At 40.6% G+C, this 21,022-nt stretch overlaps 1 protein-coding gene across 2 annotated transcripts in view; it reads right to left on the reverse strand.

Annotated features, from left to right (window-relative positions):
• Window positions 1–13,162, reverse strand: part of snx13 (sorting nexin 13) — a 32,346-nt gene extending 19,184 nt beyond the window's left edge. Inside the window, exon 1 of one of the 2 annotated variants that reach the window (XM_021315279.2) lies at window positions 12,933–13,162. In XM_021315279.2, the coding sequence (XP_021170954.2) occupies window positions 12,933–12,983 (51 nt within the window). In that variant the 5' untranslated portion in view covers window positions 12,984–13,162. The remainder of the gene's footprint in view (window positions 1–12,932) is intronic. The other variant, XM_021315283.2, reaches the window with a different exon arrangement.
• Window positions 13,163–21,022: the final 7,860 nt, after the last annotated feature.

The following is a 21,022-nucleotide window of genomic DNA, read 5'->3' on the forward strand; positions in this document are numbered from 1 at the left end:
AACATACCAAATTATATCTGTAGTGTAAGAACAAAATGCAATGCCATTGGAAGAATCTTTTACTTTGATCCCCTTAATAGACTTTTCTACTTAAACACTCCATCATTGACAACAGTAGTCCCCTTCTGGCTGTGGTAAAGCAAGCTCGTAATCACATTTCAGCTAGATGCCAAGTGCTGTTATAATACAAAAGGCCTTTCAGCCACGAGATATGTAGCATTAAGAGCTTCACCAGTCTATGAACGTAACAGAAACCAGTGAGTCAGACTTCACTTTTGTATAATTGTTCTTCACATATTCATTTGTCAGAGCGACAGAATTGGCTGTAGAGCACGGATTATATTAGTAAAAACACTAAACATAAGATTAGACAAGACATTTAAAAAGGTCTTATCTCACCACTATGGATCTCTTCAATGTTTTGTGTATTTTTGACCTATGACAAATAGAATTGACAATAGTGTATTTATTTAGAAGCAAATGAACAAAATTTGACAAGGATCTGGAAATAGCTGGATGTGTTTAAAGTCACCAACTGAGGCAGTGAAGAGCCAGAAGAGCACCAAGGTATGAACACTTTCTGTGCCATACTGGCTTTCTAATATAATGTTTTAGAAAGAAGTACAGCCAGAATACCACAAAACAAATTCTGAGACAGACTGGGAGCCACTGAGAGAGTAATATTTCTGCTGTTTGGACACATGAGGTGGTGCTCCAATTAGGTACCCCATGCTAGTAACGGGTTGGACCCCCTTTTGCCTTCAGAACTGCCTCAATTCTTCGTGGCATAGATTCAACAAGGTGCTGGAAGCATTCCTCAGGGAGTTTGGTCCATATTGACATGATGGCATCGCACAGTTGCCGCAGATTTTTCGGCTGCACATCCATGATGCGAATCTCCCGTTCCACCACATCCCAAAGATGCTCTATTGGATTGAGATCTGGTGACTGTGGAGGCCATTTGAGTACAGCGAACTCATTGTCATGTTCAAGAAACCAGTCTGAGATGATTCCAGCTTTATGACATGGCGCATTATCCTGCTGAAAGTAGCCATCATGGGTTGGGTACATTGTGGTCATAAAGGGATGGACATGGTCAGCAACAATACTCAGGTAGGCTGTGGCGTTGCAACGATGCTCAATTGGTACCAAGGGGCCCAAAGAGCGCCAAGAAAATATTCCCCACACCATGACACCACCACCACCAGCCTGAACCGTTGATGCAAGGCAGGATGGATCCATGCTTTCATGTTGTAGACGCCAAATTCTGACCCTACCATCCGACTGTCGCAGCAGAAATCGAGACTCATCAGACCAGGCAACGTTTTTCCAATCTTCTCTTGTCCAATTTCGATGAGCTTGTGCAAATTGTTTACCTGACGCCGCCAGATAGATTTGCTCCGCATATCCATCTGGAAACCTTCCGTTGAAGTAATTTTGGGAAGGGGCAAAAATGCTGGTTAGCTGATTGGCCTATGTTGGTGATAGACGGGCCAAATAAACCAATCAGATTCGTCGTCGCTCGTAACAGAGCGACGACGAAAACACAACCACAAGCTAAGCTACTCTTGCTGCTGCAGGTAAAGGCTTGTTAGCTCAGCAAAGAAATACTCTGTAATTCCGATAAAACTTGCTCGATAGCCACGCTAACGCTAGTTTCATCGGCTGAAGCCGCCATGTTCTTTAGACTGAACTGTCGCGCTTCCCGTTGCGTCACACCTCAACCCGCCTCAAAGCCAACGCTGATTGGACGTTCGTTTGGTGAACGGCTCCAAATTTTCTTTAACGGAGGGTAGCCAGACTGATCTGCGAGTGAAACCTTGAAAGCTCGCGAGATCAGGATGGTCTCACGAGGCTAGCAAATTGTAGCCTCAGTTTCCTGTTCTTAGCTGAAAGGAGTGGCACCCGATGTGGTCTTCTGCTGCTGTAGCCCATCTGCCTTAAAGTTCGACGTACTGTGCGTTCAGAGATGCTCTTCTGCCCACCTTGGTTGTAACGGGTGGTTATTTGAGTCACTGTTGCCCTTCTATCAGCTCGAACCAGTCTGGCCATTCTCCTCTGACCTCTGGAATCAACAAGGCATTTCCGCCCACAGCACTGCCGCTCACTGGATGTTTTTTTCTTTTTCGGACCATTCTCTGTAAACCCTAGAGATGGTTGTGCGTGAAAATCCCAGTAGATTAGCAGTTTCTGAAATACTCAGACCAGCCCTTCTGGCACCAACAATCATGCCACGTTCAAAGTCACTCAAATCACCTTTCTTCCCCATACTGATGCTCGGTTTGAACTGTAGGAGATTCTCTTGACCATGTCTACATGCCTAAATGCACCGAGTTGCCGCCATGTGATTGGCTGCTTAGAAATTAAATGTTAACGAGAAGTTGGACAGGTGTACCTAATAAAGTGGCCGGTGAGATATATATATATATATATATATATATATATATATATATATATATATATATATATATATATATATATATATATATATATATATATATATTTTTTTTTTTTTTTTTTTTTTTCTACATATGCTAATAGAAAGCAACAGCATGGGCTCTCCTGAAGCAGCTGTGGCATTAACACCATGCTCCTCATGTCTGTCCTTTATGACTACAAATCTAAACAGGAATGCGCCGAGAATGGTTATTGTTCTTTGTCATTTATTATACTAAGAAGAATGCAACAACTGTGAACAATTTTACTAAACTAAACCAATGCTTGTTCCTGCCAATGTGCTCCAAGTCAACCCAACACTGTGTTCCTCCCTACATAACGCTTGTTCTAATAGCAACATTCAGCCTAAAAATATTGAGATGTTATTTTTGGTCCATGTCGCCCAGCCTTAGTTTACACTACTTTTTAACGTTCCAACAACACTCGGCGGCACAACTTTTTGGCATATTTTCAACAACAATTGACGAACAGGAACATATAAAAACAGTTTTTGGGGATACACAAAAAACAGTTTGATGTTTAGTTGACCATTGATATTGGATTATTAATCTCAAACCTTTTTGCTCATCTCTAAAGGGATAGTTCAACATAAATTCATACCCAGCAAAGAATTAAACATTACATTGTGTTAAACAAACAGCATTTGTACATTTTGAGCAAGTAAAAAAGGAGTGCCACAGCTAAACTAATGTAGATAAAGCCATCTTAGAAGAATATCTACCCAGTACTCTTATTTCAACACGTAATCATATGGATTTTTCTAAACAGCCAATCAGAAGCCAAAGGTACGTTCAAATAACACCGAAAAGCGGCAATCAAGAAATACAATTAGCTGCAGTTCATTTTAAACAAAAGCGCTTTAATCAGTGAGAAGCCCACACTAACATGAAACAGCACTGCTGATTGCTGACTCTTTGCTGATAAAACCGCGGCTTTGTGATAAGTTAACAAACCTTGATAAGTAGGTAGTGAAAACACGAGGCAACCAGCTAGAGTTTGCCCATTATCTGTAAACAACATTCCAAAGAAATACCGAGACCAAAGAACGGGATGCTAGACCGTTTCTTTTGTGCTTTGCACAATAAACTAATAGCGGTTTTCCTCCTTTTGTATTTTGATTTGTAGCGTTTTGTAAAATCATTAATACCCTCTGAACTTTTCCACATTTTGTTACATTATAAACAAACTTCCATCTATTCTTTAGGGTTTATTTGGGATAGACCAACACAAAATGGTGCATTATTATGAAAGGAAAAGGATATACTTTCAAAAAAAGTAATATATATATATATATATATATATATATATATATATATATATATATAAACAGAATTTGAAAATTGTGCCATGCATTTCTCTTTAACCTCCTTTCCTCTTGCACCCAAGAATAAAATTGATTGCACTAACTTCAAAATTCCTTTGATTTTGAGACAGGAAGGTCGTGCTAACAGGAAAACTGTTACTCATGCACTCTGCAAATCTGGCCCTTGTGGAAGAGTGGGAAGAAGAAAGTCATCGATGAAAGAAAACCACAAGCCGCTGTAGATGATTAAGTAAACATGTGGAAGAAAGTGCTCTGGTCAGATAAGACCAAAGTTAAACATTGGTCTACATGCAAAAGGCTGTGGTGGAAAACTAGCACCGAACGTGACTCCAGAGTCAATGCAGAATCTGTGGCACGGCTTGGAAATTGACGCTCACTGATGTTCTCCACCCAATCCCAACTGTGCTTAAGTTATTGTGAAAAAGAATGGGGGAAAATGTTCAGTGTCTAGATGTGCAAAACTGGTAGAGACAACCCCCAAAAGACTTTCTACTGCAATCGCAACAATAGGTGGCTGGCTCTAAAAAGTCCTGACTCTGTTGGGCTGAGTAGACGCTTATCTATTTTCAACTGGATAAATGTTTTAGATCATAACCATCGCAAGGTGCCATATAAATAGGAGCAATTAGACAGAACATGTTAAGCAGCACAGCAGCTTAGTAAATACATTTGACTTTAAAAATAGCCGTAAGAGGCGTAAAGCTTTGATCAAACAATCTGTTAGTTGTACATGTGATGATAAAGCACTCTGTGTGTACAAATATAAACCGTCAATACCCAGATAAATATCTTTGTTTAATGTTATCTGCACCTTTGATCATCTCTGAATGCTGCGAGACGAGACTGGCTGCGGAGGCGGGACTGACGGCAGGGACGGTAGCGGACATTCCTGAGTCACTAAAGCTTACGCAAGGTTTTAGACACGAACCACCTGCTTCAGCGATTAACACCCAGGGCCCATCAGGACGCACAACACAAAATATCAGGTCGATTCCTTAAGCAACCCCGCTTTTAAAAACACTTTAACAAGAGCGACACATCACCTCGCTGGACATATGCTGTATAAACAAAGTTTATCACAGCTAGGGCTGTCTAGGTGCAAAAAAAGTTCACTGTTGATTTAACTTCAGTTTATTTTAAACCACAGAGTTATGAGGAACCTAATAAAGCACTAAATCAACATTATTAAATTCCTCCGTCTTAAATCTTCTGCTGTTTCTTTGTAGTTTTCTATCACTATGAAATCAAAACATTTTAACAAAGTGCTGTAATTTGCACGGGAATACTATGAGGTATGTTAAATTATTCATCATTGGAATTGCTATGCAGGGCGATTTACGACATCTAATACAAGTCACGGTAACTACTTTGCAATTCATATAGTTCGAATTCAAATCCGCCCGTATAATTTGGTGCATGAACAGACATACATGTAAGAGAAGGATCACTTTATGGTGTATTTCTATTTATGTGAGCAGTACGTGAGTCAACAGGTGCTTAGCTGCAACCCTGATTTGGTCAAAGGTGATCTTATTACACTGAACTCTGCCCGTAGAAAAGCCTCAGTTAGTCCCTGAGAGGAAGAGGAAGTGTGGGGCCGACTGCTCATGTTGGTGCGACCCACGGAGACCTGTCCTAAACCTGACTAACTTTAAGGTTAACAAAACAAAACACACACAAAAAAGAGAAGACTAAATGATGACTTATTAAACTTGTCAGGAATGGTAGCTGATTTGCCCCTGTTGACAAGGGGACAATAACACATTTATGACTAAACTGTGGGGCTGTAATACTGTTACATGCAACAGAACAGCTTAAATAAAAATGTAACTGAATTGTTCAGCCTTTAAGATTTTATTTTGTCGTTTAATGCGTTTCATCATCTGAAGGGGACCTGCCAACGCTTGTCAAATCAACGAAGAAAAACACGACAGCCTCTGGGGAAATCTATAAAACTTTGAGTGGATGTTGGAAAATACATGTGTAACGTTGTCATTTAACGGCGTATTATATGACATAAAAAAGTTAAAGGCGCATAATTTTATATTTTAAGTGTACAGGAAAAAATATGTAATAATTAATTTTAAAAAATCATCAGTAACTGTTTTACCTTAACTACATTTTTTTTAACAACAGCTTGAGCCTCCCTCATGATAAACTATAATTTTGGTCAGCCAGGTTCTAACTCTCACTCTGTCATGTAGCTGTTGACATATCTGCAATACAACACAGAGCACTGCCATAGACTAATGTCTGTTCAATTTTCACTATACATTCCACTATGTGTAATAAACCTTGCTCTTTGGCAAAATGCATTACAATATTATATATATATATATATATATATATATATATATATATATATATATATATATATATATATATATGACAAACACAGAGAATTACATGGTGTATTCTTTTCACACCCACGCAGATGCTGCTGTTATAATGACTGTTGTTACTGGAAAAGAAACACCCATCGCATTAATGAGTGTGGAAACGTTTCCTTTAGCCCAGGGGTGTTCAAGGTGTGGCCCGAGGCCCGTTTGCGGCCCCCGACCACAAGTTAAGAGCCTGCATAAATGGTTGATGCATATGAAGATTTTATTTGTCTAATAAGAGCAAAAGTTTTACAAACTGAAATCTTCCTATGGTGGAAAATGTTTGGTACAACACAAAGTATTCATCTTTTAATAAATAGGAACACAAATCCACCAACTTTTAGTGAAAAGCAGACCCATTAAATTAATTTATTAAACTTAGCTAAATACAGCTAGTGATTTTAAAAAGGGACCAACATCCTAGTATTGCTGGTGATTTTACTTTTTTGTTAAATAGCCTGTACTTTATTAAGTCCAAAGGACTTCGGTTACAGGACGAACTCCCTTTCATCAGCAACAGTGATGAAAGGAGATGAAAACCCGCTGAACCCTTCCAAACATTTGCAAACTGTCTGCCTTTGTTTTAAGAAGCCAAACAAAAAAGCCCTTCTTGTTTTGTATTTGCCTTAAGCCGGGCGTACACTGTACGAGTTTTTCCCCTTTTCGGGCCGATTCTTCCGTCGTGCGAGCATTTTTTGAATCGGCCGAATTTCAGCTTGATCGTAGAGGGGGGGAGGAGGGGGGACTGGCTTCTCACGACTACCTCCAGATCAGGAATCGGACGATCGGTGAAAATCAAACATGTTTGAAATTCAGTCGGCTGTCGTGAGGTTTTCGTGAGCGCATCCTGCTGTTCAAGCAGAGCTACGAGGGGGCGCCCTCCCCTCCTCTCCGTCCCCGCCAGCGGAGGGAGGGAAGCGGGCGTCCCTGAAGCAACCTCCGGCCGGTACTGGGGAGGGCGAGCCGTCCGGTCCGCGCAACGCGCTGGCCGCCTGTTTCGGCACTCCTCCGCGGTCCGCAACGCGCTTGCTGCCTGTTTCAGCACTCCTCCGCTTGTTGGGGGGGCGGGCCGGGCGACCTGCCGTGCCGCGCAACCGCCGGTGCGTCTCGTCCCTCCTCTCTCCCCTCCGTTCCCCCGACGCCCGGTGCCTCCTGCGGGCCTCGCCAGAGCTGGGCTCGAACCCCTGCTCTGGGTCCCTGTCACCTACCGTCGCTCGCCTGCCTCTGTCCCCACAGCGAGCGGTCCCAGAGGGGACACGACGTACAGTGTGAGCAGTCCGGTCTCGTCCGAGCGTCGCGCCGCACAGATCGTGAGCGGTGAACTTTTAAACCCCGCGGTTCCCTCGCACAGTTTGAGATGTATATAAGTACCACGACTGAAAAACTCGTACAGTGTACGCCCGGCTTTACTGACGCATGTACGCACAGAAATGATATGTGCGGACACAACGACTGGATCATTTATGCTCCGTGTGACTCTTCCGCTGAAGTAGCACTTTCCCTTAGACTCTAGAGGGCAGTGTTGCGCTACTATGCCAAACGTACTATAGCCCACTAAACGTAGAAGTAGAAAGCATAGTCGTTTTCAACATTTAAGCTTCTTACATTCCTCAAAGAGTGACAGCGATTTCTGTCTGGGAATTCGTTAATTTGTTGTTTACAGTGATCTTTTTTGGGCCGAATCATGAAAGTGTCTATATTTACGAACCTCCGCCAGAAAGTGCGCTTGCTCGTCCGCCATGTTTTTCCGACACAGGACTGTCCTTGTAGTTAGAAATGTTTTGCCGCGCGGAGGAGCGTGGAAGCTAAAATTAAATAATATGGCTGTGCGGACCTCGCAGATGTGTCAAGCATAAACCTGGCTTTAGCCAGTCATCTGTATGTTATTCATCACGCACCAAACTAAAGTCTCCAACTCATCTCTTTGCCAAAAGCAGATCTGTGACTCATCACCAAATGTCTCTTTAATACCATCTCCGCCAGAACTTGACCACTGGATGCAGTGCTAGAAGATGCCTCCATGTGCAAAGAGTCCAGATATAGAACGACTTACTGAGACCCATTCCCTGAAGCTACAGTCAGAGCTTTGGGGAATGGGTCTCAGTGGCCAAGCAGCTTCATTCAAGCCTTATGTCACCTAGTATTGGACCGGCCTGCAGAGAATCTAGACCTCAACTAGGGCTGGACGATATAGAACAAAAAGCCTGCCGATAAAATAGAAATCATATAGACTGATATCGATAATTATCAACAAATTCAAAACATATGTTTTAAGTGAAACCCTGGGCTTTGTATGCTGTTATTTAACGACCTATTTTTAGATACAGAACACACAAACACTGAATTCAAACTCAACCCTTTATTTAACCAACTTTTTACCAAAACTGCAAGTTTTTAAAAAAGAGAAAGAAACACGTGCTCCTTGTACTCGTTGAAGGGGCAGAGCTTGGTGACTGCCTGGGTTTGAGTTTGTGATTGGTTGGGAGGAAGAAATTACAGTAATATTAACTTACATTATATATATACGCACATCATATATTGCATTCTAGCCTATAATGTATATATATTATATCCATTATTGGCTAGAATGCAAAAGGAAGGAAAACTTATTCTATTGAACTTTTTATTGACCCTTTTTTTCTATCATGGATATACGTCTATCGATCAATATATATTGTTACTGAATTATCGTCCAGCCCTAACCTCAACCCAACAAAACACCTTTGGAATAATTTTGAGTGGCAACTGAGAGCCAGGCCTTCTTGTCCAACGTCAGTGTCTGACCCCATGAATAAGAAGAGAATGGTCAAAAATGTCGTCCCAGGAGAGTGGAAGCAGTTCCTGTCGCAAGGGGTTGGTCGACGTGTTAAACCCTATGAATTAAGAATGTAATTTCATACAATTTCATGTGCGTATGCAAATGGTTGATGAGCAAATACTTTTGGCAACTCCGCTTCATAATCTACAGAGCATCCTCAGCTTTAAGCAGAGAACGGCACACATGCTCTACATCAGAGGTGAAACTTGTAGATAAACTTTGATACTCAACTGCACATCCGTTCTCACACACAAACACAAGGATGGTGGATCGGAGGATGGGTGAAAATCTTTAAATGCTGTGCATGCATCTTTCACAACTCGAAGTCATCGAATGAAAATAGCCATGACAGAGCCTCAGGAAGAGCAGCACCCTCTGACTGGCATCGTATGAAAAATTACTCTCGGCAAATATGATTTTTAATGCAAAACCAGTGAACACGGACCAAGAAGGTCAGCTGCTAACAACTAGTTAAACAAAAAGATATTGCATACCAGTTGTAACTTGAAATAATTTTTAAAAGCATGGATTGTTTTGGAGGTAAAAACAGTTTGGAACTACCATTCATAGAAATCCCAGAACCTGGTTCTAAAAACTAAAGGCACAATCTTCTGAGACAGCTGTCAAACCATTCGATGTAGCAGGAGCAAGCTGAAAAAAAAAAGTTTATAGCAGGAAAAAAACACTAGTTTGAGTAGGATGAAGTTTTAAAGTACAAAATAAATCTGACTGCGATGAACAGCATCAGTTACAAATCAGGCAACTGTCCTGGGAAAAAAAAAAAAAAAAAAAAAAGGTCCACAGTACAGGATTTACACAAGCAGGAGGGGGAAACCGTAGACATAAAAAGTGATAGAGATGTTCATGTTTTGCACAAGAAAAAGCTAATTCCTAGTGGAGTCAATTGATGTCTTCGCAGAACTAAAAGGCGATAGTCTTTTTTTATAGTTCTGGTTATGCACTCTTGTAAGGTAATTGCTGGTTTTAACTATAATAAATATGGAAAACATATGTTGTTGTTCTTTTTTTAAAGAATGATGTGTCGAGGCAGTCAGCTTGAGGTCTTGAAGTGACCAGAGAGGAGAGGCATCATTAAACCCTTCAAAGGTAACACTGTGGCACTGCCACACCTTTAATAAACCGTGTGACCCTTTAGTTTGCCGTAGTGACTCAAAAGGAGAACATTGAAACCATCAGTGCAATAAAGCAAAAAGGTTTGCCGTGGTTTCTGCAGGGGTTTTATAACGTTCTGATTGTTGTGCGTGACAGGGTCTACAAGCGTCCTTACTTCCAGTCTAAGCAGCATATTTTGGGTTAGGCATTTATTTCAGAAATAAAACTGTGTAGATTCCCCATAGTTAGGCCTCAATCTTTTCTTTCACTTGATAAGAAAAAAGTCACTAATTACATTTTAATTACAGTACTTGATTCATAAAGACTTTTAAACAAAGAATTCCAAGAGATATGTTGGCTGCTTATTTTTTTTGATATATAACAAAAATTGTGTTTCCCCACCAGTGTTTCTAAATGCGTTAAGAGACGTGAGAGTGGGATTTTTCTGGACTATATTTCATGTCCATTTTCTTCTGTCTGTGGTCTCAGTCAGGGAAGGATGAGGTTAGCCTATTGGCTGCTCTGACATGAAATTAGTCACTAGCAACGTCATTTTTAACCCTCCTTCTTGGTGAAAAGCTGCCCCAGGAGCAGGTACCTGGATATTTAAGTTTCTGATTTAAAATCCCAAACAGCTAGCAGGAACCAACAACTTTAGCCAATGATCTTCAGTCACACATTTTGCATATTTTCAACACATTTTATTACCACAATAATCAGGATGAAGGATTTTCATATAGTGACTTGCCTCAATGCGACAAGCGAAACGTGACAATGGCAGCTACACATTTCACCCACTTATAAGAAAGATAAATCCAGCTGTTTGGAAATACTACCGGATGTGGAACAACACAGGCAGTCATCGAGTGGATATAAGAGGAATGGAACCCAGCACTCCAACAGAGGCCACACAGTTTTAAAGCTACAGCTGGGAAGCAACAAGCAGCAGGTACGTAAAGTATTATAGAAAAGGCTGGTTTTATCAGTCTATAGATTTTCATCAATAAATAACAGTAGCTGTGTTTCCATCCAATTGTCATGCAAATTTTGAGTGAACTTCGAAATACAGATGTGAATTAGGCGTGTTTCCATCCAGTGGTGTGGAGCGAATTAACCAGGCTGCGCAAAGCGTAACATCATCAGGGGTTGACGCTGCACATTGGCCGTAATAAACAGGGAGTAGAGGGTGCAAACTAGCATGGACGACACAACTTCAAAAAATGGAGAGAGGTTGTCAGGAAAGTGTTGCAATGGGACGAGTTGTAATAGTTCTGTCAAGTAAACAAGTAGTGGTGATGTCACTTGCAGTCCAGAGACTTTGAGTAAGGAGCAGGTTATTTGAATATCTGCGAAGACGGCGACAGCAGAAACAGCCGATCAGTCGTGTGAGGTAAATGCCGGCTAGGTCAGAACTGATTTGGCAAATGTCTTCCCATTTTCTTGCAGAAAAGCCAAAAGCCCATCTCAAGTGAGTGTCAAAACCTTTTGCAAAATTATGGGATTTATTCCGCATATATAGCTCGATGCACATTGCAGATAAGCCTTTTTGTGTAGCTACTGTGAAACCAGGTTATTTCTACTTGGAATTATCACGCCAGTCCAGGCCAAGTGAGAAGGCACAAGTCAAGATATACAAAGGTTTTAAAAAGGTTAACCTTTCAACATGGCATAGATGTTCCATCATATCGTTGCTCTAGTTGAAAGTATTTAATGATACAAGTAACAAGTACATTTAGAGCACAGCAGGGCTAACCCCTCCATCACCTGATACTGCCGGTCAGCTGGCTGAAAGAAGGTTACAGCACTTTTGGCCTCGCTTGCAGGAACGACAAATGTGGGTTTTTGAAAATTAACTTTTGCAAAAAACAAAAACAAAAAAACGCTTGGACATTGATGGACGGGTAGACTAAAAGTACACCACCCATCAAACTTCATAAGGTAATGCTTTTAAAAAAGAATATTTTGCAAACTACGAGAAACAAAAAAGGTGTGAGGTCATAGCGGGGGAAATATCCCCTTTTGCCTAAACACGTCACACACATTTGGCCTCATGACTTGGCCAGACTTGTAGATACATGAATAAGAAAAAAATAAAAACAATAAGAAAAAAAAAAAAACACCAAAAACAGGTTTGAACAAGCCTTAAAGCCTGAGAAGTAAGTGTCAGGTCGTTTGGCAGGCTACCCAACCTTAAACGAGAGGAGGAAGGCAGGCGACACACTGGCCTCAATGTCGAGCAAGCTTTTGATTAAGACGGCTTATTGAGGTTTAGCCAGCTGTAAAAAGCCACTGACAAGCCTATGTCTGAAACATCTAAGCCTGGCAGACCAGAATTTAACACCTAGCCCTATTCATTACACTGAAATCAGCCATGCCACAGAAGAGGCACAGGAAACACTGAGCTGCTTTGAATGCCTGCACACCCTGCACTATGACCAATAACTTGGATCTTTTTTTTTTTTCTCTCTCTCTCTCACCCGGGCTTTCTCCCAGGGAGAGAAATCGGTGTGGATCATGTGAGAAATGCAGGAAAACACATGTAATTACGCGCCAAGCAGAAGATCTCTGGACTCCTAATGACGATGCGCTCAGGTCACTTTTAACATTTCAAGGCTAGGCCGTTTGCTTACGACTGGTGCACTTCAATGGCTTCCAATGAATCAAACACTCCCCCCAAGATAAGCGTGCAAATGTCAACAATTAGCCTCACCTACTCACTAAGGGATAAAAAAAAACAACACAAATGATAACCACGGAGTTTGATCACCAACAGCTGCTCTGCTATCCGACTTTCTCTTCGCTCCCTCAAGCAGTCCGACACAGCTAACGCCCAGCTCACCTGCGTCCGCCGTAGAAACGTGGAAATCTTCTGAAGAGGGACCTTAAACATAATCTACACGCATAGTACCGACATTGTCCGTGTCCAGCTAATTCCAGCGCAGCGTCGACAGCAGGGCGGATATCTCAAGTCTCGTGAATTAACGCGGCGTTATCTGTGTAATCCGTGGCTGACAGACACTTATAGCTGACAGCCTCTCTGGAGACCCAGCGCACCGTCCTCTCCGTGTCTGTCCGGGCTCTGTGTTTACCTGCGAGGGAGGGAGGGAGGGAAGGAGGGGAGGGGGGCTGACGCCGAGGCGCTAGCCGCTCCGAGCTAACCAGCCATGTCCACCGCTTAAAAACAAACTAACGTAGCGACGTACGGCTTGGTTTCGCCGGCGCCTACGTACCTCTGCAAACATGGTCCAAGAAAGCTGTGCGTGTCGTGGCTCCGGCTAACCCCGCCACATCGTAACAAGCGGAGTTGAGGTTATTTTTCCCTGCTAAAAAGCGGTCGTTACTCCAAAGCTCCGTACTCCCTCCGGAGCGTCGCCATGTTGGCCAGGTTTACGTCCTTGGAGCGTCGTCACCGGACGTCGCCGCGCCATTGGCTGGAAGCCGATGACGCAAATAGCAGCGACGATCATGATGACTGACCTAGATAAAATAAAAATAAAAAAACACCCACTCGACTAATACCTGATAATATGATAACGGAGATATTTTAGTAGTCAGCAAGCTATCTGCTGGGTTCAGTGAACACAAGACGTCAAGGTCAAATAAGAAACCATATTTTACATAGTTTAAAACTCGTTTAAAATAAAAATAAAAAAATTTATTGAATGTTTAACCTAACAAACAAGAAACAGACAAAAATTCAAACAATAATTAAAAATGTGAAATTGTCTTGCGACTCTTCTTTGGGGTTTGCACTAATATACGTAGAGGACTCCACGACTTGTTTATATGCATCTATTTTTATTGGTCTCTATTTTGTTCTCTTTTTTATGCTACACTATCATTTGTACATGTGTACAACTACCTACCAAACAAACAAAAGAACATTACTGTAATAGTTTTAATTAGAATTGTTGCAACATCCAACAAATTCCATGTTGGCATATTAAAAAAACAAAAGCAACAAATTAAGTAAAAACCTTTGATGTCATTTTAAATGTCACAGTCTTATTAGGACAAAACTCAAGCACTCTGAAAAACAGAAAAATACAATGTTTGAGGATTACTGTAAAAAGGGCACCTTTTTGAAACAAACACCTTTTGGCAATACATATTGCTACAAAAACGTATTGTTATCTTCTTTTTATAATCTGATCAAAAACCAAACAGAGAACTTTGCTCTTTTAATGCAAAAAGACTATTTTCGCAAACTGTGTATCTCTTATTATAGTCAGGAAAAACAAAGAGGATGATAAGTTATATTTTATACACACTGGAAAACAAGATAATGTTTTAATGTCTAAAATTATGATAGCTACTTCTTAAATTTGGATTATTGATTATAAATACAATAAACAGAAGGCTTTCATAACCAGAGTGGTTTTACAAGCTCTAAGCAGTTCTGAGTCAGGAGGGCCACCTGAGCTTTAGCCATCACTAATTTTAATATTTTCTTTAATGCAGCCTCTAAAACAAACAAACAAAAGAAAAGCTATAGTTATAGTCTACAGAAAATGTGACCCCAGCTCAGGCTAAAGTCACAGAAAAGGTGAAATTTGAATTAAAATATTACACTAACGTAAATTTAAAAAATGTAATGGGACCCACCGGAGGTCCTTAAGCAATTGCAACCTTCACCTGTGCCTAAGGCCGGCTCAAATGCTCTTTGGATGCGCTGGAGCAATTTTGAGATACCTCACGTCACAATTTGAGTCCAAAACCAAACACCTCCTAAAACAGAAAAGACACATGCACCTCAAAACCCATACTGGATCTATAAAGACAATACTAGATATTCAAATCTAACATAACAGCAAGAGATGAGATATGGATGGCACATAGAGATTCCACATAAAATCAAACACAGCACAAAACACCACGTATCAGCAATATTAGTGTAGAGGTGTTTTTTAGTTTTCAGCCAGATGACTCAATCAGCTCACTCTGACAGAGTTGATCATGACTCCTCTGGATTATCAAAGGGTTTTAGATTCAACTCTATAAGGCCATTTTACTAAACACATTTTTCTCTTTAGGTATAATGTACTCTTGAGCCTCTGAGTTAGTCAATAACAGAACATTCTATAGCCATCCAAAGTATTTTTGGATAGCTTTTATACATCTCCTCTGACCGAACAAACCAACAAACAGCCGCATGATCATTTGGTTCACCGGGGGATATCTGCATATCTGATGTTAATGCATAAACTGTTGACCTATGGGGCCGTCACTAACCCGAGCTAAACTTTAAACTGCCTCTCAAACCAGAAGCAACAGAAACTGAAGGTACAGGAGTAGAGAAAAGGACCCTTGAAAAGGATTGACAGCTACAACAGAGCTCTACATGCTGTCATCGGTACCCTGGTTCAAAGCAGACAGTCTGAGCTAAGTCACAGTGCAGCAACAGCTGAAGCAAAATAAAATGTGCCCTACATGGACAATATGGCGGATCGCAAACGACACGCTTTCCATTCGTTTTAAGGGTCCTCCTTCTCTCATGTTTGTTGGATCTTGCATTTTCTCTTCTACTCATCCCAACCCAGCTAGGTTCTCACACAGATAAACTGAAACACACAAATTATTAACAGTTGACTTTACAGCTACCCATGTTTTATGATTTACAAGCACAGCGACATGTGACTGGCTGGATGTGGTTCCTTTTTCTGCAAATTATATGTGTATTTTGAGCTTACTGGAACTGAGAAAAGCAAAAGAAACTTGTTGATTGACCTGTTTGGGACAATAACCTATAACTGCATATTGTTAGACTTGCTTTTGAAACAGCATTAACAAAATAGCAAGAAGATTAAGTCACACTTATCTTTAACTGTATTTTTGTTTAATTTATATACATATATATGTTTCAAGAATAATCGTTTGTGGCAGTTCAGGAAACTAGTGGGCATATTTGGGAAATCAATTGCTCCAAACGTGCAGTGCTGTATCGTAACCACTAGGGGCCAGTGTCCACCAACAGAACATACTCTTTGAAAAGCTTTAAAACAATGTTCTATTATGACGGCAGCAGCCCCACCAAATGCCAACCATGAAATTTAAAGTATTATAGAAAATGTTACCTACATATGTGAGAAAAAATTTATGTTTGGACTTCAAACTACTTAGAGAGTTTAAAAACCTTTTTACCATCTTTGATTCACTAATTAGCAAGTCAATGCCATGCTCTGATTCTTTTGTTTACTTTACCAGTAAATAAACCCTTATTCTCCCAAGACTTTTAAAATTGTAAAAGTTGGAGAGCTTCATCTAAAAGGGTTGATTCCCCCCCTAAGCTGATAAGCTTTAAATTCTTTTCATACGCAACAATTGAGGAAGCAGAAGCTGTGCAGCACTGTGATGAGTTGTAGCAAGACTGCATTGGTTACTGTTTAACCTCTCTAGTTGCATCCTTTGTGCAGAACTCACTATTAAGCAACATATGAAGTGAAGTTTCACATTGCCACATTACTAAAATAATGTTACACCTAACCAGAAAACATCTAGTCTTCTCCTAATTTTTTATAAAGTTGGGGCAGAGAGAGAGCTACCTAGTAACCCTTTATTGTTACACAGTTTTTTTTATAGTAATAACATGTTTATTGTCATTGAAACATACATTACAATGAAATTTGTTTTCTGCTTTTAACCCATCAACCTTGGGGAGCAGTGGGCTGCCATGTGCGGTGCCCGGGAAGCATTCTGGGGTTAAGGGTCTTGCTCAGGGACCCAGGGTGCAGGCGCTGGGGATCGAACTTGCATCCTTGTCTGAGTGCAAGCGCGCTGCTCTAACCACTAGGTTCATCTACAAGTGTTGGCCTAACCACCAGGCCAACACTCCCCATACACCGAGACAAAGCTCGGTAGGCAATTTGGGGTTAAGTGCCTAGCCCACATCGACATGTGGCAAGGGGAAGCTGGAATCAAACCCACAACCTTCTGATTGCCAGATGACAACTCAAGCCATCAAGCCACAGTCGCCCTTTTTCTGTATAGTCTGTGGTCTGGAGTCCTCTCCCATGGTTTCTTCTCCCCAGCACTCTTATGAGTTTACTATAGGATCTGGGGGCTGAGTTGACCATGAAAGAATGTTGATTTTGCGCCTCAAGAACTATTTCTGTGTTGATTTGCCAATACTGTATATTTTAACTCACCATATCATAGAAAACTCCAATGATGACTAATTTTCATATTTCTGTCAAATTCCTTCAGACTTTTCTTTAATCTTTATTTTTATTTATTTATGGGAGTTCATGTTGGACTCCAAAAAGGTTCCCAGGGCCGCATCACAGACTCTCCACCACTCTTATCAGTGGGCACGAGGTGCATTTCCACATTTCCACCTTTGTTTTACAGTAGACTCGATTGGCCTGTTTGTTACCAAAAACCTCAATTGTGTTCTAGCCTGAACAAAACACACAGTTCTAGCTAAGGTTTCAGTAGCGATCACCAGCTTCATTCCAAGCATTGATGCTCTGTTTACCTCCGTTTACCATTCTGCTTACTGTGTGTGGCAGTAAGATAAACTTGCATCCTTGTCGTGGTTTTAGTTATCACCAGGCAATGGATAATGTAATGAGAAATAAGGGATCTGCGATACTTTAGTGACATGCTCTCTCATGATTCCCATTTTGAAGAGTGGCAAAGAGTAATGGACGTCTGTGCCAGGAAGTTAGGGCTTACTTATTGCAACTGTCTAGAGACTTTATCAACTTTAAACTAATAAAAGTATAAATTACAAAGATACTTAAGTTACATTGATATGAAAGGGGTTGTTAGGTGAACAAGTCTGTATATATTTTTTCTATACAAGGGTATGTGACTACTTCTGACCGATCACATCATATGTTGCTCTGTTTTAGGAGACAATAGGTGACCTGAGGCAACAGTCGGGCCTGAAGGAAGAGAACCGGTGTGTCATAGTTCAAAGGTCAGGAGGTGGAAGGTGGCAACCAATGGTTAATTTAATGACCCAGGAAATGGATGATATAGCTCCAAAGTTTCTGGGGATGGACATCTAAAAGGTGTGACAGCTCTTAAAAACAACAATACAGACAATGGGGTCCATTGTAGTTTTGTAGAGGCATGATGTGCACAGCTAGATAATACCAGTCAGATTGTTTAACCAAATATCAAAATGAACGTGCGTAACATCGTCACAAGCTGTTATGGGCATGCCGAGGGAAATTCACTGGAGCCTTTTTATCCGAAAGACACGTCGCATGTGTGAGGGTTTGATTGACACCTTTACTCCCGTGAATGGGTTTAATTTAAATATTTGCATGTTATTTAGCACAGTGTGAATGCTCGGCTGTGTGTGTGTGTGTGCATGTTCCTGTTGACTCTTCTGTGACATTGTGGTGACACAAGGCAGATTAGGGGTGGCATTGGCTAAATGTTTGCAGATGAGGGTTCCTAATATTTAATCACCACAGTTACAAGGGTCACAAGGGTGGGCCAGAGATCCAAGTAGCCCACGGGTGTGATCAAGCAACATTTTTTTTTTTTTTTTTTTTTAGAAACCTATTGTGTATTTTGTGAACGTGTGCACGACGTTGAGTGTGTCCTTGTGTGTGAATGAGCCCCCCCCCCCCAATGTTCCTCTGACCACTCGCCCCAGGGAAAAGTGTGCTTGGTCACTTGGTGTCTCTGCTTAACACAGCACTCTCCTCCCTCCCTGACCTGAGCTGATTCCTCACAATCAGTCCTTCCTGGCATGATGAAACGAGGACACTTTGTGACACATAACATCTCAAGCTGTGGAAAATATTACAGCTCACTGATTTTTTTTTTTTTTTTTTATAGTGCATGGGAGACATTTTGGACCAGACTATCCATAATCATGAAGAGTTGGATATTTCAGTATTTGGCTTTTTGAAACATAATGTAAATTAAAGAAAAACATAAATCAGCAATCTTATGGGAATTATTGTTTATCTTTGGTGCTTTTTTTTATTTTTCCAATGGCCGCAACAAATTCCCACAGCAAGACTGATGCAACATGTAAATAATTTCTGCCTTCTGTGAATACAGTCCAAAGTAGATAGCGTTTCACATCTAGAGGCTGACTAGCTCAGATGAATTATGTTTGTAAATCAGACATATTGTCTTTGCACAGCAAATTGCTCTTTCTAGCGAAAGTTGGAAAATCTGGTTGGCGATTTATGGCAATCCCTTTGTGAATTAATTACTAGCTCCTTTCACATCATAGCTTTACTATAAATACCCCACATCCATTGATTGATGTCAGTCACACCATACATGCCGAACCTGTATTGTACAGTGTGCCATGCTTTTGTTAAAGCCCAATGATTTTACTTTCAATAAAGCAAAATCTAAAAAACAAAAAAAAAAAAACATAATTATTTGTATGATATACATATTGTTGTAAAAAGGTTAAAACAAACTGTAATTTTTCCTCCACTGAAGAAAAGTATCTCCTCAGCATGATGCGGCCACCATTAGTTTTCACCATGCGAATGGCAGGTTCAGATTCATCTAAAGTGATAATTATCATTAAAATAAATGTTTTCACTACAAACCTTCACTCTAGTGGTCTGAAGATGTCATCTACGCGCTCCAAAAACATTGAAACCTCGACTGCACATCAAAATATATAGAAGGGAACAACATTTATGTAAAAGAACACTTTGTTACTTCCCTCTCCGGTGAATAGATCAGTCCAACAATTTTTTAAAAACATTTTGCCATTTAGAGTTTGGACGTGCAGATGCAATATTTCGTATTCTCCGAACTTTTGTTTCCAACAAAACTGTCTTTACAATACCATGTCGTTTGCAAAAGACTGCACGTGTTTGTGCACAATTCTTTAGTCTGTCGTTTATGTTTTCCTCCCAAGTAACCTGACTTTGTTCTCATCTTTTGAAGAATATCTTTAGGCAGTACAGTGTTTAGCAGTTGCTGACCAGGAATTCTACTTGGGCAAGGGAGATATATACTGGCACACCCGAAAAACTGTGTCTGGCAGACCGAACCGTTTGGATACGATCTGCAGTTACGTCACCAACAAAACACGAGCACAGAGAGGAGACTTGAAAAATTACATGGCATGGGCTGCACTAAAGTCTGAAACATGTTTCATAAATTCCAACATGTATTATAGGATTTAGAGACAGAGGTAACTAAAAGGTAAAGATGTAATTTAGAGCTCAAGTGGAATTTTGCCTTGAAAATGTCTAAAGATCACGAAGAAAGTTGTCCTGTAAGATTGGGCTCTGTTGCTTGGCTGCCTTTTGTTAGGGGAGATCCCAAGTTAACAGGGGTTGATCACAGAAACATAGTTATCAATGGAAGTTATAGATTGTATAAAGAAACCGTGTGGCAAATATCATAGGATCATTAAAAACAAACAAAAATAAAGATTGTTTATGGAGTCCCCCCTGTACAAACTCCACAGACACCCACAATCAGGATTTTATTAAACCTTGCTTGTCAGTAAAATAAATACAAAGGGATTTGAAATTGTTGTGCCCTGTGTCATGCTGGATAGTTTTATCATATTTTTGTCTAACGCTCACTAAGAACAGTTCTTTTTAGTGCTTCTCTGAACCCTTTACAACATCATCTATATTCTCCAAAACGACACAGGCATCCAGAGAACTGTTAAACCATTTCAGCCAAACCTTCCTCGCATCCATTTAGGACATTTATTGAAAGTTTTGCACATTTACTGAGGGCAGGAATACCTCAAGCCTTCTGGGAGCGAATATTTCCCGGAATTTGGGGGCCTGTTCAACCGCAGCGGCTGCTCTTTTTGTCCTTTTTTAAGAAAAAAAAAGAAGTTTGAAAGCAACTCATTTTGAGATAACGCAGGTAGTTTGTTTCTCTCTTAAGGGCTAGAAATCAAAACAAACGCATGAAGAGAAAAACACGTGGGAGTAGAAAAATCCATTGGAAGAGAGAAATGAAGCGAAGAAT

This window comes from Fundulus heteroclitus, chromosome 13 (assembly GCF_011125445.2).
Source record: "Fundulus heteroclitus isolate FHET01 chromosome 13, MU-UCD_Fhet_4.1, whole genome shotgun sequence".
Taxonomy (NCBI): domain Eukaryota; kingdom Metazoa; phylum Chordata; class Actinopteri; order Cyprinodontiformes; family Fundulidae; genus Fundulus; species Fundulus heteroclitus.